This window comes from Arctopsyche grandis, chromosome 3 (genome assembly GCF_051622035.1).
Source record: "Arctopsyche grandis isolate Sample6627 chromosome 3, ASM5162203v2, whole genome shotgun sequence".
Classification (NCBI taxonomy): domain Eukaryota; kingdom Metazoa; phylum Arthropoda; class Insecta; order Trichoptera; family Hydropsychidae; genus Arctopsyche; species Arctopsyche grandis.
In genome coordinates, this window is record NC_135357.1 from 3905335 (window position 1) to 3921913 (window position 16579).

The following is a 16579-nucleotide window of genomic DNA, read 5'->3' on the forward strand; positions in this document are numbered from 1 at the left end:
TAAAGTTTTTAAAGTTAATTTCGCTAGAAGAATCTATCTGAAGGTTGGTAATTTAATTGAATATCTGGTTCTTCATCGAACAGGTTTTCGTTTAAGTCCATGGTTTCTTCGTCAAGATCGTCTCTTGTCCGAATTAGTTCGTCTATATCAGGCGTTCTGATAGGTGATAAAAGTTCCGAGTCGTTTATCAAGTCGTAAGTTATTGGATTTACGTTAATTGGTTTTATATATGTACATATAATTGTATATTTATTTCCGAGTCTCTAAATACGTATTGTATCATTTGTTTAATTCGTTTCCAAGTTAAATTATCTTCTCCACTAGCAAGTTTTGGTATAGCTAGGGTTTTTATTTTATCTTCCTTTAAAAGATCTCTAAGGTTTTTAAGCGTTTGAAAGACATTTTCATATGTCGGTTTGTCAAAGTATTTTGCTTTCGTTACTAAATGATAAATTATTTTATTCTCGAATTTTGAATGTAATATATCTGTTATATCTCGTCTCGTATTAATTAATTCATTATAGTTTTTTATTATTCCTTTTATTTCTTCTGCAATGCCTTTAGACATTTTCAGATCTTTAGAAACGCAGTGTGCAATATTACTGTCGCTTTCTAATAATGATTTCTGTATTTCCTGCATTTTTAAATTGAGTTTAGTGTGATCATATCGTAAAAATGATTCATAGCTTTCATTTTTGATTCTAGATAAGAAGTCTGCGTTACAGTTAATTCTTCCTTCTTTATACTGAATATCATAATCATATTCCTCTAGTCTGAGTCTCCATCTAATAAATTTAGATGTACCGGGCTTTTGCATCTCGAATAGATATCTTAAGGGTCTGTGATCGGTATAGATAGTAAACTTCCTGCCGTACAGATATGGTCTGTAATGTTCTACTCCCCAAATTATGGCTAATAGTTCTTTTTCTGTGGTACTATAATTAATCTCTGCCTTGTTGAGAGTTCTAGAGCCGTAAGAGATTGGTAAGTCTTTTCCTGATTTTCCTTGGCTTAATACTGCGCCTATTGCATAGTCTGATGCGTCAGTAGTCAATATAAATTGATGGGTAAAATCTGGGTATTGTAATATTGGAGTTGAGGTTAATTGTTCTTTAAGAGTGACCCCAATTAAATAATGTATCCTTCTTTAGCAAGGTTGTTAAAGGTTTAATGGTTTTACTAAAATCTTTTATGAATTTACGATAATAACTAGCTAATCCCATGAATGATTTGATTTCCTTCGGAGTCCTAGGTTCTTGGCATTCCTTGATGCACCTAATCTTGTCTGGGTTGGGCAATACTCCCTTATCAGTTATTATATGGCCTAGATAGTTTTATGTTATGTTCCTTAAGCGTGGTTGCATATATGACGATGTCATCTAAATAGACAAAGCAACTCGTACCGTTAAGTCCGCTTAATATGTTATTCATCAGCCTTTGGAAACTTCTCGATCTGATCGTTTACTTCTTTTTTATGGACTTCTGGATACCTATATGATTTATTATGTATGGGTTTATCCGAGTTAGTTATGATTTTATGTTCTATACAATCCGTAGATGTTAATTTATCTCCCGTTAAATGAAATATGTAATGATATTTTTCGCAAAGTGATATTAATGACATTTTTTCCTCTGGATTCAAGTGATCCATTCTAATAGTTTTGTTCAATAATTCCTTTCTATCTTCGATTTTAGATCTATTATCTCTATCTAATTTATATACCAATTAAAATTACCTATGGGTTGCCCTGATTGGCTCTCTTATAGCACTTGTCAATTAAGTGTCCTTTCTTTTTGCAAAATTTGCATACTTTTTTAGTTGCCTCGTATGTATTAATGTTTAAATTTTTGAATTTACTAGTAAAATCGCGACTATTCCGATTTACGTTTCCCGATTTTTTATAACAATTATTAGCTGTGTGGCCATCTCTATTGCAGATGCCACATCGTTTTCTAGTAAAATCTTGAAGCTTGTTTATCCTTTCTTCTTCAAGCGCTATTTTATTGCTTCGTTTAAGGTCTTTGGGTTTCTTGCTCTGAGAATTGTCGCTAATGAGCTAATAAGTATCCCAAAGTTAAATACTTGAAGACTAAGTTCTTCGATGCTTTCTATCTTGCCTTTTGCCATTTCTATCGTGGCCGTTTGTTTTATGCAAACTAGGCAATCTTTAACGCAGGTTTCAATCCTGTTAACGTAAGATGCTACTTTCTCACTGGCTCCTTGTTTTGTCTGCTGGAGTTCCATGAGTAATGCTTCCTTTCACCGAAATTCCTCCGTAGGAGTTCTTTAAGTTCGCTCCATGATTTTATATCGTGATTTGCGCATACGATTGCCGCTTTATCTACTAATGATGCTAGGATATATTTAAAAAGGGTTTCTGTTTGAGACATGCTAGCCATTAAAAGAGTTCTATCGCAATTCGTCAAGAAGATTTCGAGCGTGTCCCTATCTCCATTGTATGGTGTTATAAATTTGAATAATATTGTTATAGATATTTCTCCTATCGTGAATTTCGTTACTGTTTCTGATACGTCTGGTGACTTAGTTGACGTAGAAATTCTTTTGAGATGGAGTTTCTATTTGACTGTCTTCTGTGTGAGGTTTTCCTTTAGGAATCCCACCACGCTGCCACCATTTTATGTTATGTGCTGACGGACCGGAGATACAAAAAAATGGTATCTGATTCACAAGCAGATCAATGTTTGATATATGAGCAAACCAGATAAACACTTTAATGTTTCCGTTAATAAAAGTCACTTTTGTATTTTAATTAGGGTAGAATTTATTATATTCTTTATATAGTTACAACATTAGTCTAAGAGAAATTTATAGAAACTTTTTATTAAAAGTCCAGATCGCTTCGATATTTCTATGTTCGAGTAGAAGTTAAAGTTACAAGCGCTAGTTTTAACAAAGAGTTTTACAAAGGTTTCACTAGGGCTTTTCACTGAGTTGAGTAGAGAAGTAAAGCACAATATAACGTTGGTGCTGTTCAGAGTAATCTGCCTTATTGAGGTTTGGGTATCCTCTTTTATACTAAAGAGATGGCGTTATTGTTTATGTTATTCTTATCGATAATGGTTTCCGTTTGTATTACCTTGATATCTCATTCGTCATTTAATTTGTCGGATGCCTCCGTATATGGTCATCTTTGGTGGGAAGCAGATAAGACTCCCGTAATAGATCTCGAGGTTATGAGATCATAACATCCCTCCCTTCTTAAAGTAATTCACTAATATTTGAATTTAGTGAATTTGAATTGAATTTAATCTTTGTTCGGCTGTCATAGGCGAACTTTCATCATCTAGAATTTCTACATTACTTGATGCTAAATTATTTCTTTTCTTGAAGTGTATATCGAATCTAGACTTATTTTTACAATATGTTTTAACTATGTATCCTTTAAGCATAAAGGTTATAATTATACTTATGATTATAATTATTGTTAAAGATATATATATATATAAAAGTATATGTGAATGTTTCACAATGATTGGTTGATTTTGATAATCTTCCAATTTGTCGTTGAATTTTTCCAGTTTATTTATTGTATTCATTGAATTTGAAAGTTCAACGTTTTCTAGTTCAATAGGATCTACGTTATATAAGGAGCTGTTAAAGTCTTTAAGTAGACAACATTTATCGTTAATGATGTTAATATTTGAGTATGGATTCTCATATTCTACTTGTAATTGATCATTAGATGAGATTTTTATAAGTCCATTATAAGTTTTACAATTCTGGTCTAAACTTAACATTCCTGTATGTATCAATTCTACAAATTTACTGATTTTATCTTTACATTCTAGCATTTTCAGATAAGGTATATAACCATCTGTTAGCTGCAAGATTCTGGAAGCAGATAAGACTCCCGTAATAGATCTCGAGGTTATGAGATCATAACAATATGTATATCCCAGTATGCAATTTATTATATGACCAGAGGCTAGATTTTCGAGAAAATGATTTTAAACAAATTTCACACTTGTAAGGAGTTTCCACTCGTGCGAGATCTTAAATGTATCACAAGTTTATCTTTTCGAATAAACGCTTTTAAACAAATGTCACATTTGTATGGTTTTATTCCAGCATGCAATTTTTTATGGTTCTTGAGACTAGATTTTGGAGTAAATGATTTCAAACAAATTTAACACTTTTATGGCCGTTCCCCAGTGTGAGATCTAAAATGTGAAACAAATGCATCTTTACGAATAAATGATTTTAAACAAATGTCACATTTGTGTGGTTTTATTTCAGCATGCAATTTTTTATGTGTCCCGAGGCTAGATTTTTGAGTAAATGATTTCAGACAAATTTCACACTTGTATGGCTTTTCCCCCGTGTGAGATCTCAAATGTGACACAACTGCATCTTTTCGAATAAATGATTTTAAACAAATGTCACATTTATGTGGTTTTATCCCAGCATGAATTTTTTTATGTGCTTCGAGGCTAAATTTGTGACTAAATGATTTTAGACAAATTTCACACTTGTAAGGCTTTTCCCCTGTGTGAGATCTCAAATGTGACACAAGTTCACTTTTATAAATAAATGATTTTAAACAAATGTCACATTTGAGTGGTTTTATCACGGCATGCAACTTTTTATGTTTCTCAAAAGTAGATTTTTCAGTAAATGATTTCAGACAAATTTCACACTTGTATGGCTTTTCCCCTGTGTGAGATCTCAAATGTCTCACAAGTTCAGTTTTACAAACATAAGATTTTAAACAAATGTCACATTTGTGGGGTTTTATCACGGCATGCAATTTTTTATGTTTCTCGAGAGAAGATTTTTGAGTAAATGATTTGTGACAAATTTCACACTTGTATGGCTTTTCCCCCGTGTGAGATCTCAAATGTGACACAAGTCCATCTTTTCGAATAAATGATTTTAAACAAATGTCACACTTGTGTGGTTTTATTCCAGCATGCAATTTTTTATGTGTCCCGAGGCTAGATTTTTCAGTAAATGATTCCAGACAAATTTCACACTTGTAAGGCTTTTCCCCCGTGTGAGATCTCAAATGTGACACAAGTTTACTTTGAGAAATAAATGATTTTAAACAAATCTCACATTTATGTGGTTTTATCCCAGCATGAATTTTTTTATGTGCTTCGAGGTTAGATTTATGACTAAATGATTTTAAACAAATGTCACACTTGTAAAGCTTTTCACTCGTGTGAGATCTCAAATGTGACACAAGTCCATTTTTTCGAATAAATGATTTCAAACAAATATCACATTTGAACAGCTTTTCCCCAGGATGTGATCTTTTGAGTAAATTAAGTTCAGATTCACTGGGAAATGACTTTAAGCACGTTTCACTATTCTTTCGGTGAATTGTCGATTGTGAAGGCTCATCGTCCCATATTAAATCTTCCAATAAAACTTTTTCAGTCTTGATCTTCGAACAATCGTCTAACCTCAGTTGAGACGATTCGTTGTTACGAAAACAAGCCTTTCGAAAGCTGATCAACAATTCCAGACTGGTCTTACACGAAAGACACACCCTGTCTGGCAATCCATCGCCTCTTTTGACCTGCAGATGGAAAAATAGTAGGATCAAGCGGTGAGAAGAGTTAAACACAATATGTAATTGTAACCAGCACCGACCTGAATTTGACAGCAGGTCCGAATGCGTTGCTCCAGACGCTCTGGATGAGGATCGCCGAAGATGGAGACTGAAGATACGGCCGGAGCTGGTCCAAGACAAAGCCTGCACTCCATCAACTCTGACAGCAACCACTCCCCTCGATTTGCTTTTTATTTCTAGTGACATCTTTAGTCTTAATTTGGTACCATGTAGTCAGTCTTTGCCCCACAACTCAATTTTTCAAATAAATTGTCGGCCATATCTACATGAGAATCTTTGGTTTTCGATTTTTTCCCCTAAAATTATGATTTCAAATCCAACGTATACAGGGTTTCTTAACTGAGTTCCGTAAAAAAATATTTTTCTCAAAAATCTAGCCTCGGGGCACATAAAAAATTGCATGCTTGAATAAAACCACACAAATGTGACATTTGTTTAAAATCATTTATTCGAAAAGATGCATTTGTTTTACAATTGAGATCTCACACCGGGGAAAAGCCATACAAGTGTGAAATTTGTCTGAAATCATTTAATCAAAAATGTAGCCTCAATATACATATAAAATCGCATACTAAAAAATCTACTCTTGAGAAACATAAAAAAATTGCATGCTGGATAAAAAACGTAAATGTGAAATTTTTACTTGAAAATCTATCCTCTGGTCACATAATAAATTACATACTAGGATAAATATAAAAAAAATTGTTATGATATTATGGAGGATGAACGAATGAGACGACTGGCATGTTAATGCACGTGTTTATTATATGACAGCTGAAGACAGAGTGAGTAGCGGCTCTCCGAACCCAGCCGGGTTGGTCCCCACTCGCAGGAAGGCAACCAAACTCGACCATGTCGTATAAGCGAGCCGCCACAATATAAATACTGTTAATATTCTTACATTTTGGCTACATGCGTGCCATTCTGTTTCTGGCCCCCCCTCATTGCAGGGTAAACGGACTACTAGTCAAATGTGAACCTGTCACAGGACAACTGGTCGCTCTAGATCGGTAACTCGTGATCATCCGTCACGCTAAAACTGGTCACGAGAAAACTAGTCACACGCTAAAACTGGTCACGAGAAAACTGGTCACACGCTTAAACTGGTCACGAGAAAACTGGTCACACGCTAAAACTGGTCACACGCTAAAACTGGTCACGAGAAAACTGGTCACACGCTGAAACTGGTCACGAGAAAACTGGTCACACCCAAAAATTTAAAATTGGTCACAAACAAAAATATTCTCAAATACTTTTTATTTAAGAAATTTTTATTATTATCGACTAGACATATGTTCGAGCCAAAGGCCCTCGTGGCCGTTGTGTGTGGTCTTCGCGAAGAGTTCGCGGGCATCTGTCAGCTCATCTGACGCTCTCTAGCCTCTAGCCACGCCGACAAGGTTGGCAATCGATTTTGCGTTCATTTCACTTTGACAGTTCGTATGTCAAATCACAAATCTTAATTCACCGCGTTAAATGTACCGCAGGAGGTTTATGAAAACACTATATTAACATATATAACACTACAGGTTCACATTTGACTAGTAATCACCGAACCCATTGCAGTTTATTTAAATAATTTTAAGAGAAATAATAAAAATAATAATTTTTATTTATTGGATGAAATTGAGATAATTTTGGTAAACATACTTCATCATCCTAATCCAGGGGTCGGGAAACCGTGGCTCTTTTTCCAAAGTACTCTAAAATTTATATTTTGAAAGGAAAAATTAATCACGAGGTACTTGGTTACCATTGCATTATTCATCAAGAAGCGCTATGTGTGCAGACATTTCCAGAAAAAATTTGCGAAGTAATGGAATTGGCGATTAAGATTATCAACCCCAGTATAGCTAATGCTCTTAATCATTGTCAATTTAAAGAATTTTTAGTTGAAATAGAAAGTGAGGTAACAAGGTACGTATCAAGGTAAACTTGAGATATTTTTATGTACAAAGACTTGAGATATTTTTATGTACAAAGTATCTGTTTTAAGAGTTCAAATAAATTAATACAACTTTGTAATAATTATAATCGATCTGTAATTGCTGCGTAAGCTGTTTATTTTATTTTTTATATCTTCATTCGTCGCGTTCGGCTTGATTTTCTTGCAGCTTCGTAATATGTAGAACATCTAAGTATTCATTTTTTTTTACTTATTTAAATAATTATTATCGCTGGGATTCCATAATGCTGGATGTGTCTCATCGTAGGATATAATGAATTGTTTTTCGCATGATCACAAAACTTTATCTATTTTTACTACGTACATACATATGTAAATAAATAAAGTAATAATATATAGAACAAAAAGCAAAAGCAAAAAATAAGATACAAAATTCCAAAAAAAAAAAGAAAAAAAACGACATTTAAACACAATCATAAACAAAACAGTGATAAAATAGTAGTGGATAAATGAACATTTAAATCTAATATATAATTTAGAAACAGACTTTGTATTGTTGGTTCGTAAATCCACGACGTCATCGAACAAATTAATATGCAAATAAATTTAAACAAAATAAAACTATTCAAATAAATTTAATAAAATGTTTACTATTAGATTGGCCATGTTATATTACAAATACCAAGTAATAAATAGAAAAATAATTTAATGGCAGCGTTAACTCTAGAGTAGGGCTGCCATAAGTGTCGGAGCACCGACGGGGACAACCCCCTTAAAAAAAAAAAAAAAAAAAAAAAAGCATTTTTATCGATATTCATAGCTGTATTATAAAAAAAATATACACCATTTCAACACAAGTAATTGGAACAAAACAAAAATTGAATTTAAAGATTGATAATAGGTTTTTTTTGTGGAAGTACCAAATCTAAAATAAATAAATATAGATAATTGGACGATTCAAATAAATTTAACTAAATGAAACCTTACATTAATATTTTATTTCATGTACAGTAGCCTATTCTTCTATCGCCTTCACTCTTCTCTGCTTTCCGTGACTTCATTATAATCGCTCTTCTTTGCCCAATCATATTTTTCCGATGTTTTCGTTTTTTTGAAGTAACTCTTTTTCCCCTTTTATAGAACAATGCATGACATTTTATAATTTAAAGTACATTGAATTATGCTTTTTACTGTGTCAATAGAAAGCGAATTGCGCTCATCTGTCCATTGATTTTTAATTAATGACAACACACGTTCAACATGTACATTGTGGAGTGGGATGGCGAACAAGTATTGGCACATTTTCAGTAGATTAGCTTTTCTTTCTGTCTCTTCAGTTTTTTTGAAATAGTATAACCATTTATCATGCACATCTTTCGTTTTCCATTCTTCGGCTTTTTTATTTTCGATAAATTACTTCATATACTTTACTTCCTCATAGATTGAATCCGTGAATAATATTCCCATTTCACTTAAATAAGCAATAGTTTTTTCAACATGTTCCCATTCGGGTACTTCATAGAGAAGCATCCATGAAAAAACATCATATTTCGCCAGTGGAACTGACCACTTTGCCAAATAATTAATTCTAACGTTGTAAAAATTCTCTACATCTTTTTCAAATGCTGCTACTCGTGTCGTCGTAATGTCCATGTGTTTTTTCAGTTTATTGTATGCCTGGGTTGCTTGAATACCTAGATATTTACTATTATATTTACTATGTATTGAAAAACTTACATCAAAATATCAGTCCTCTTCGATCAGAAACAAACAGAACAAACGGATATTATCAGCAGACAGTAAACGAACTGCGCGCGCTTCGTCAGTGTCATTGTCGGTGTTGCCAGCTGGCAAAATTGGGCAGTGGGCATCCGCCGCTCTCGTTGTCGGTGATGTCAATATGCGCGCGCGTTTCCATATTAGATATTATGTGGGTACAATTTTTGACGTGTAAACATCTTTCCTTTTTGGACCACAGTATAGAGAGTGCATCCTGAGATTTCTTGGTTCAAAAGGTCTTGTTCGATAGATATTAAAAAATAATTGAATAATTTTTTTAAATGTCTAAATTTTGAAATTGACGGGGACAAATGACTTTCGGACTGGGACACCGGGACACAGACCTCGAAACTGGGACATGTCCCTGTCAACGGGGACGTATGGCAGCCCTACTCTAGAGGTACCCACCACGGTATTCGATGGCGCCAGCACAGACAGCGTGTTCCAATCTTTCACCAATCCGCGAGCCACACGACGCCCCTCCATAACTCCGACAGTACCCATCGGATTGCCTTGGGAGGATGTCGTCGATATTTCAGAGAGCGTGTCGCGAACATATTTACGACATTTACTCGGCTTATTACTTAACACTTTGTATGCGGGCGATATTTCAATTGCTCATCGCCTGACAGCGGGCGATTTTGATCGAAAAAATCGTAAACTGAAGGAAAATTTCAACATATTTCAAAAAAATTTTGAAAACTTTTATAAATGTTTTTAAATTGAACATAGCTTTCAAACCTATCGACTGATTCAAATAAAATTAAAATTAAAATTAAAATTCTGATGATAATTTAGAACCTTATAATTAGAGGTAGGATAGTCACAGTGCTATCCATTGTTCGGCAAACCTTTAACAATGCATTTACAACCTTTGAACAATACACGGCCCCCTCAGGCTCCGGTGACTACTTATAATCACTCGATTAGTATTCCTAAAAAGGGGCTACCAACCTTTTTTATACAACACATTTTTTTAAGTGAGGAAAAAAATTTAAAATATTCTAATCATCTTTATGATATAAATTATATCTAAATTTAGAATATAATAATTTTTGGACAGGGGTAACTAACCTTTTTTTATACAAAGAGATTTTTTAAGTGAGGAAAAAATCTAAAAATATTTCCACCGTCTTTATTATATAAATGATTGCAAAATTTAAAACATAATAATTTTTGGACAGGGGTGCCCAACCTTTTTTATACAATGAAATTTTTAAAGTGAGGAAAAAATCTAAAAATATTCCCATTGTCTTGATGATATAAATGGTTGCAAAATTTAAAATATAATAATTAAAGCCCGGATAACCAAGGTGCCGTCCATTGTTCAAATGTTGTAAATGCATTGTTAAAGGTTTGCCGAACCTTTTTTACAAAGCATTTACAACAATTGAACAATGAGCGGCACCTAGGCTATCCGTACTCTGATAATAATTTTTGAACAGGGATAACCAATCTTTTTTTATTCAAAGAAATTTTTAATGAGCGGAAAATATCTAAAAATATTACCATCGTCTTTATGTTATAAATGTAAAGTAAAAAAAGACAATAGAGACGAATATTGGAGCACGGATCCAGGTTGTGCCACTCCTATTTTTGCTCAAGTAATGAGCAGAGATAGATTTCGCCAAATATGGCAATCATGACACTTTTCTAACAATGAAACACTCGGTGATGAGAACCAAAAGTTACACAAGGTACAACCCGTTTTTGATTACTTTATACTAAAATTTTTAAATGTGTATAAACCCGTTCAGCAATTATCCCTCGATGAGAGCATCATTCCCTGGAGAGAAAGGTTATCATTTCGTGTGTACAATGGAGCAAAGATCATAAAATATGGATTGCTCGCTAGAATGGTTTGTGAGAGTACAAGTGGCTACATTTGCAACTTTGAAATTTATACTGCTGAAAAATAAACGCCTGATTAACACCATTAAATCTGTGCTAGAACCCCATTACTTCCCATTACCCCTGTCTTACCCACTCGCCACCGCCACTGGTGGCAAAGGGGACCTTTCTTACGATTCGCTCCATAGGATGAACAATTTCTAAGAATTTTACCCAAGGCATACCACTTAGAAACCAAAATATACTTGCTTCGAAATAATAAAATCTTTTTTTTTTCAAAGCACATAGCAGCGATTATTTTATTAGTTACCCAAAAGTAACATACGTAAGAAATAAACGTAGCATTCATAGATCCATAGTATCTCATTAATCATTAAATTCATAATATTTTCTAAATTCACAATATTCCTTAATTTGGGGGGGGGGGCGAGTGAAATGACGTCCTTGAAAACAGTGCATAATATTTTCAATTAATGTTAATCGAAAATCGGGATTTTGGGGAGGGGGCCCCTATCCTATATTTCTATATACATGGATGTGTCTAGATTAGGAATAGATTTTACATATATTCGGAAACTGTTTAAAATTGTGTATTTAAATCTTACTATATCGTCGAAGTATAATCAAATGTTATTTTGAAAGTATGAAGTAAATTTAAATCGCTGGTTGATGATGAATCGTCCTATCAAAATTGTTTTAAGCAATTCAGTTTATATTATTCACGGAAATTTGTTTATTCCCATTTTTATTTCAGTAGGTAGTTGTTACATAGGTATTGGTATACAGTACCGTGCAGAGAAATCGCATCACTTTCAATTGTTCGATGTTTTCGATTTTTCTTAATTACATGAAGCTATACACGAGTTTTTTGGCTTTATTATTTGATTTCAACTATTTAACATGTTTTACGATTAAAAAAGATTATTTATATTTTTAAATTAAGGTGAGATACGAATTTTAAAAAAACATGCACAACAGGGCATTTTTCTTATATGTATTTCAAATGTCTCTAGCTAAAATAATATTACAGTATATATTTTTCTATGAATTAAAATACATAGGCAATGGACATATGACAACAATAAATAACAATAATATATTTACTAGACCGTCGTCTTAATTTTATGACGGTATCGTTACCCGCCGGCTCGGACAATACGATTTTTTTTAGTATGTCGTCCGAAATTTCTTCAAACCATACATTTTCAACAGTTTTTTTATCTCATAATTGGTCCAAGGGTGTTGTTTTTATTCCCTCTGCTTTATAATAGCCCATAAATATTCGATAGGGTGTAAATCGGGCCTATTGTCTGGTCATTTTAGAGATGAATATCTACTTTCTCTTTGTATTTTTTTATTTGTAAAAAAAATCGCCGTCCAATTTTAATAAAATGCTATTAAATTTGTTTGATGATATTGTTCAGACTAAGTGTCTGATTTTTGTATTGCAAAACAATGCATATATGTACTTCTACCGTTTGTAACGTCTTATTTTTGCGAAACGGGCTTTTCGGCACTAGCTGCAATGAAAACCAAATATCGAGCCAGGTTAATAGTCGAAAAAGAGTTCCGAGTGGCACTTTCCATATTGCCCCCAAGATTTGATAAAATTTGTGCCAATAAACAACATCCTTCGCATTAAATTTTGATGTGTTAGATGAAGTTTAATTAGTAATGTAAAATAAAAATAAATATACGCGTTCGTATAAATTTATGTTTTGGCAAAACCTTTTTATTATTCTGTCTATTGTAGTGTTCAGTATTTTTTTTTAAATAAAGGTTTATTATTTAAAACGTGACTATATTATTATATCTATTAAAAAATAAAAGGTAGGGAGGCGCGGAAAAAAAAAATTTTTTGGGGAGGCGTAGTAGCATAAAGTTTGGAAGCCGCTGGATTAAACTGATTTAGATGAGACGTAACTTCTATCATGAAATAAAATTTTTGGATCCACCACCGATTGTCGGTTAGTTCTGGATAGTGTTCTCAAGGAGAAATGTTTTCATTTGTGTTAATAAGGAAGCGAAATGTTTCCTCTTGATACCTTGATACGTACCTTGTTACCTCACTTTCTATTTCAACTAAAAATTCTTTAAATTGACAATGATTAAGAGCATTAGCTATACTGGGGTTGATAATCTTAATCGCCAATTCCATTACTTCGCAAATTTTTTTTGGAAATGTCTGCACACATAGCGCTTCTTGATGAATGATGCAATGGTTACCAAGTACCTCGTGATTCATTTTTCCATTCAAAATAGAAATTTTATAGTACTTTGGAAAAAGAGCCATGGTTTGCCGACCCCTGGATTAGCATGATGAAGTATGTTTACCAAAATTATCTCAATTTCATCCAATAAATAAAAATTATTACATTTAAAATAAATAAAACAAGTAAGCCAAATAAATTTTAATAAATTTATTCTAGTATGTAATTTATTATATGACCAGAGGATAGATTTTCGAGTAATAATTTCACATTTTTGTGGTTTTATCCAGCATGCAATTTTTTATGTTTCTCGAGAGTAGATTTTTTAGTATATGATTTTAGACAAATTTCACACTTTTATGGCCTTTCCCCCGTGTGAGATCTCAAATGTGACACAAATGCTTTTTTTCGAATAAATGATTTTAGACAAATGTCACATTTATGAGGTTTTATCCCAGTATGCGATTTTATATGTATATTGAGGCTACATTTTTGAGTAAATGATTTCAGACATATTTCACACTTATATGGCTTTTCCCCGGTGTGAGATCTCAAATGTAACACAAATGCATCTTTTCGAATAAATGATTTTAAACAAATGTCACATTTGTGTGGTTTTATTCCAGCATGCAATTTTTTATGCATATTGAGGCTAGATTTTTGAGTAAATGATTTCAGACAAATTTCACACTTGTAAGGCTGTTCCCCCGTGTGAGATCTCAAATGTGACACAAGTCCAAATTTATGAATAAATGATTTTAAACAAATGTCACATTTGTATGGTTTTATCCCAGTATGCAATTTTTTATGATTCTGGAGATTATATTTTTCAGTAAATGATTTCAGACAAATTTCACACTTGTATGGCTTTTCTCCTGTGTGAGATCTCAAATGTTTCACAAGTTCATTTTTACGAACATATGACTTTAAACAAAGGTCACATTTGTGTAGTTTTATTTCAGCATGCAATTTTTTATGTATATTGAGGTTAGATTTTTGAGTAAATGATTTCAGACAAATTTCACACTTGTATGGCTTTTCCCCGGTGTGAGATCTCAAATGTAACTCAAATGCATCTTTTCGAATAAATGATTTTAAACAAATGTCACATTTGTGTGGTTTTATTCCAGCATGCAATTTTTTATGTGCCCTGAGGCTACATTTTTGAGTAAATGATTTCAGACAAATTTCACACTTGTATGGCTTTTCCCCCGTGTGAGATCTCAAATGTGACACAATTTTACTTTTAGAAATAAATGATTTTAAACAAATGTCACATTTATATGGTTTTATCCCAGCATGCAATTTTTTATGTTCTTCGAGGGTAGTTTTATGACTAAATGATTTAAGACAAATTTCACACATGTATGGCTTTTCCCCGGTGTGAGATCTCAAATGTGACACAAGTCCAACTTTATGAATAAATGATTTTAAACAAATTTCACATTTGTGTGGTTTTATCCCAGTATGCAATTTTTTATGTGTCCCGAGGCTAGATTTCTGAGTAAATGATTTCAGACAAATTTCACACTTATAAGGCTTTTCCCCCGTGTGAGATTTCAAATGTTGCAAAAGACCACTTTTATAAATACATGATTTCAAACAAATGACACACTTGTAAAGCTTTTCACTCGTGTGAGATCTCAAATGTGACACAAGTCCATTTTTTCGAATAAATGATTTTAAACAAATATCACAATTGAACAGCTTTTCCCCAGGATGTGATGTTTTGAGTAAAATAACTTCAGATTCACTGGGAAATGACTTTAAACACGTTTCACTATTCTTTCGGTGAATTGTCGATTGCGAAGGCTCATCGTCACATATGAAATCTTCCAATAAAACTTCTTCAGTCTTGATCTTCGAGCAATCGTCTAACCTCAGTGGAGACGATTCGTTGTTTCGTAAACAAGCCTTTCGAAAGCTGCTCAACAATTCCAGACTGGTCTTACACGAAAGACACACCCTGTCTGGCAGCCCATCGCCTCTTTTGACCTGCAGATGGAAAAATAGTAGGATCAAGCGGTGAGAAGAGTTAACCACAATATGTAATTGTAACCTGTAAGCTGTAACCAGCACCGACCTGAATTTGACAGCAGGTCCGAATGCGTTGCTCCAGACGCTCTGGATGAGGATCGCCGAAGATGGAGACGGAAGATGCGGCCGGAGCTGGTCCAAGACAAAGCCTGCACTCCATCGTCCCTGTGTTGAACTCAGACAACAAAAAACCAAATCGCCTTGCTTTTTTTTTCAGTGACATATTTGGTCTAAATGTGATACTATGTAATTATATCCAGTGGCGGCTCGTCCATACGCCCTGCGGGGTAAACGGACTACTCGTCATATGTGAACCAGTCACAGGACAACCGGTCGCTCTCGATCGGTCACATGTAATCACCCGTCACACTAAAACTGGGTGTAATCAGTTTTCAGTGACCGATTTTAGGGTGTAACCAGTTTTCTCGTGACCGATTTTAGGGTGTGACCAGTTTTAGTGTGACGGGTGATCACGTGTGACCGATCTAGAGCGACCGGTTGTCCTGTGACCGGTTCACATTTGACTAGCAATCACCGAACCGCACTGCGGTACTGCAGCACCCCCAAGGAGATTGAGAACTTATTCAAATTCTGCTTACAACTTCAACTATCTCTGAGCTAGAACGGTGTTTTTCAGCATTCATTGGAATAATGCTTGCGTCTGGCAGAAATAGGACCCGAAAATTAAGCTTAAATGAATTGTGGACTAATGACAGCGCTTTTTGCCACCCATTTTTTACGGCATCTATGTCTCGGGATAGGTTCATCACAATATTCAGTCAAATTCGTTTTGACGACAAAGAAACCAGACAAGAAAGAATAAACGTGTCGTCTGATAAATTAGAACCTTTCAGGACATATTTTACTAAATTTGTAGACGAATGTAAACGTAATTATTCTCCAAGTTGCAACATTACCGTGGATGAACGTTTGACAATTTCACGGATTCAGTGTAACATACAGTAGCGGGCGATGAATGGTGTCCACCTCGAAAAAACTCATATTTTCTTGTTTTTCGGACTTACAAACAATTTTATTTATTTTTGTGTTTATTAAAATTGAATTTATGAAGTTTGAAAGAAATTCAAGTAGTAATGCGAAGAAATTAAAACGAAACTACAATGTTATTTAAATTATTAGGAGTCGGTGATGTATGGAAAGATTTAGTAGTGTAATTAAAATTTTTTTTTTTCATAAAA

The 16579-nt window shown here is 33.7% G+C and overlaps 2 protein-coding genes and 1 long non-coding RNA gene across 3 annotated transcripts in view; 1 reads left to right on the forward strand and 2 right to left on the reverse strand.

The window, feature by feature from the left end:
- LOC143909787 (uncharacterized) overlaps positions 1-16579 on the forward strand; it is a 279264-nt gene that overhangs the window by 180624 nt on the left and 82061 nt on the right. The gene's annotated exons all lie outside the window — the stretch shown is intronic.
- On the reverse strand, positions 4106-5775 carry LOC143909685 (uncharacterized). Its single transcript, XM_077427784.1, has 2 exons — positions 5618-5775; positions 4106-5543 (listed from the first exon to the last, which is right to left on the reverse strand). Exons 1-2 carry the CDS (start codon positions 5729-5731, stop codon positions 4158-4160), a joined length of 1500 nt encoding a protein of 499 aa, XP_077283910.1. The 5' UTR covers positions 5732-5775; the 3' UTR covers positions 4106-4157.
- Positions 13531-15606, reverse strand: LOC143909021 (uncharacterized). The gene is made up of 2 exons (XM_077426908.1): positions 15427-15606; positions 13531-15338 (listed from the first exon to the last, which is right to left on the reverse strand). The coding sequence occupies exons 1-2, from the start codon at positions 15601-15603 to the stop codon at positions 13701-13703; spliced, it is 1815 nt and encodes a 604-aa protein (XP_077283034.1). The 5' UTR covers positions 15604-15606; the 3' UTR covers positions 13531-13700.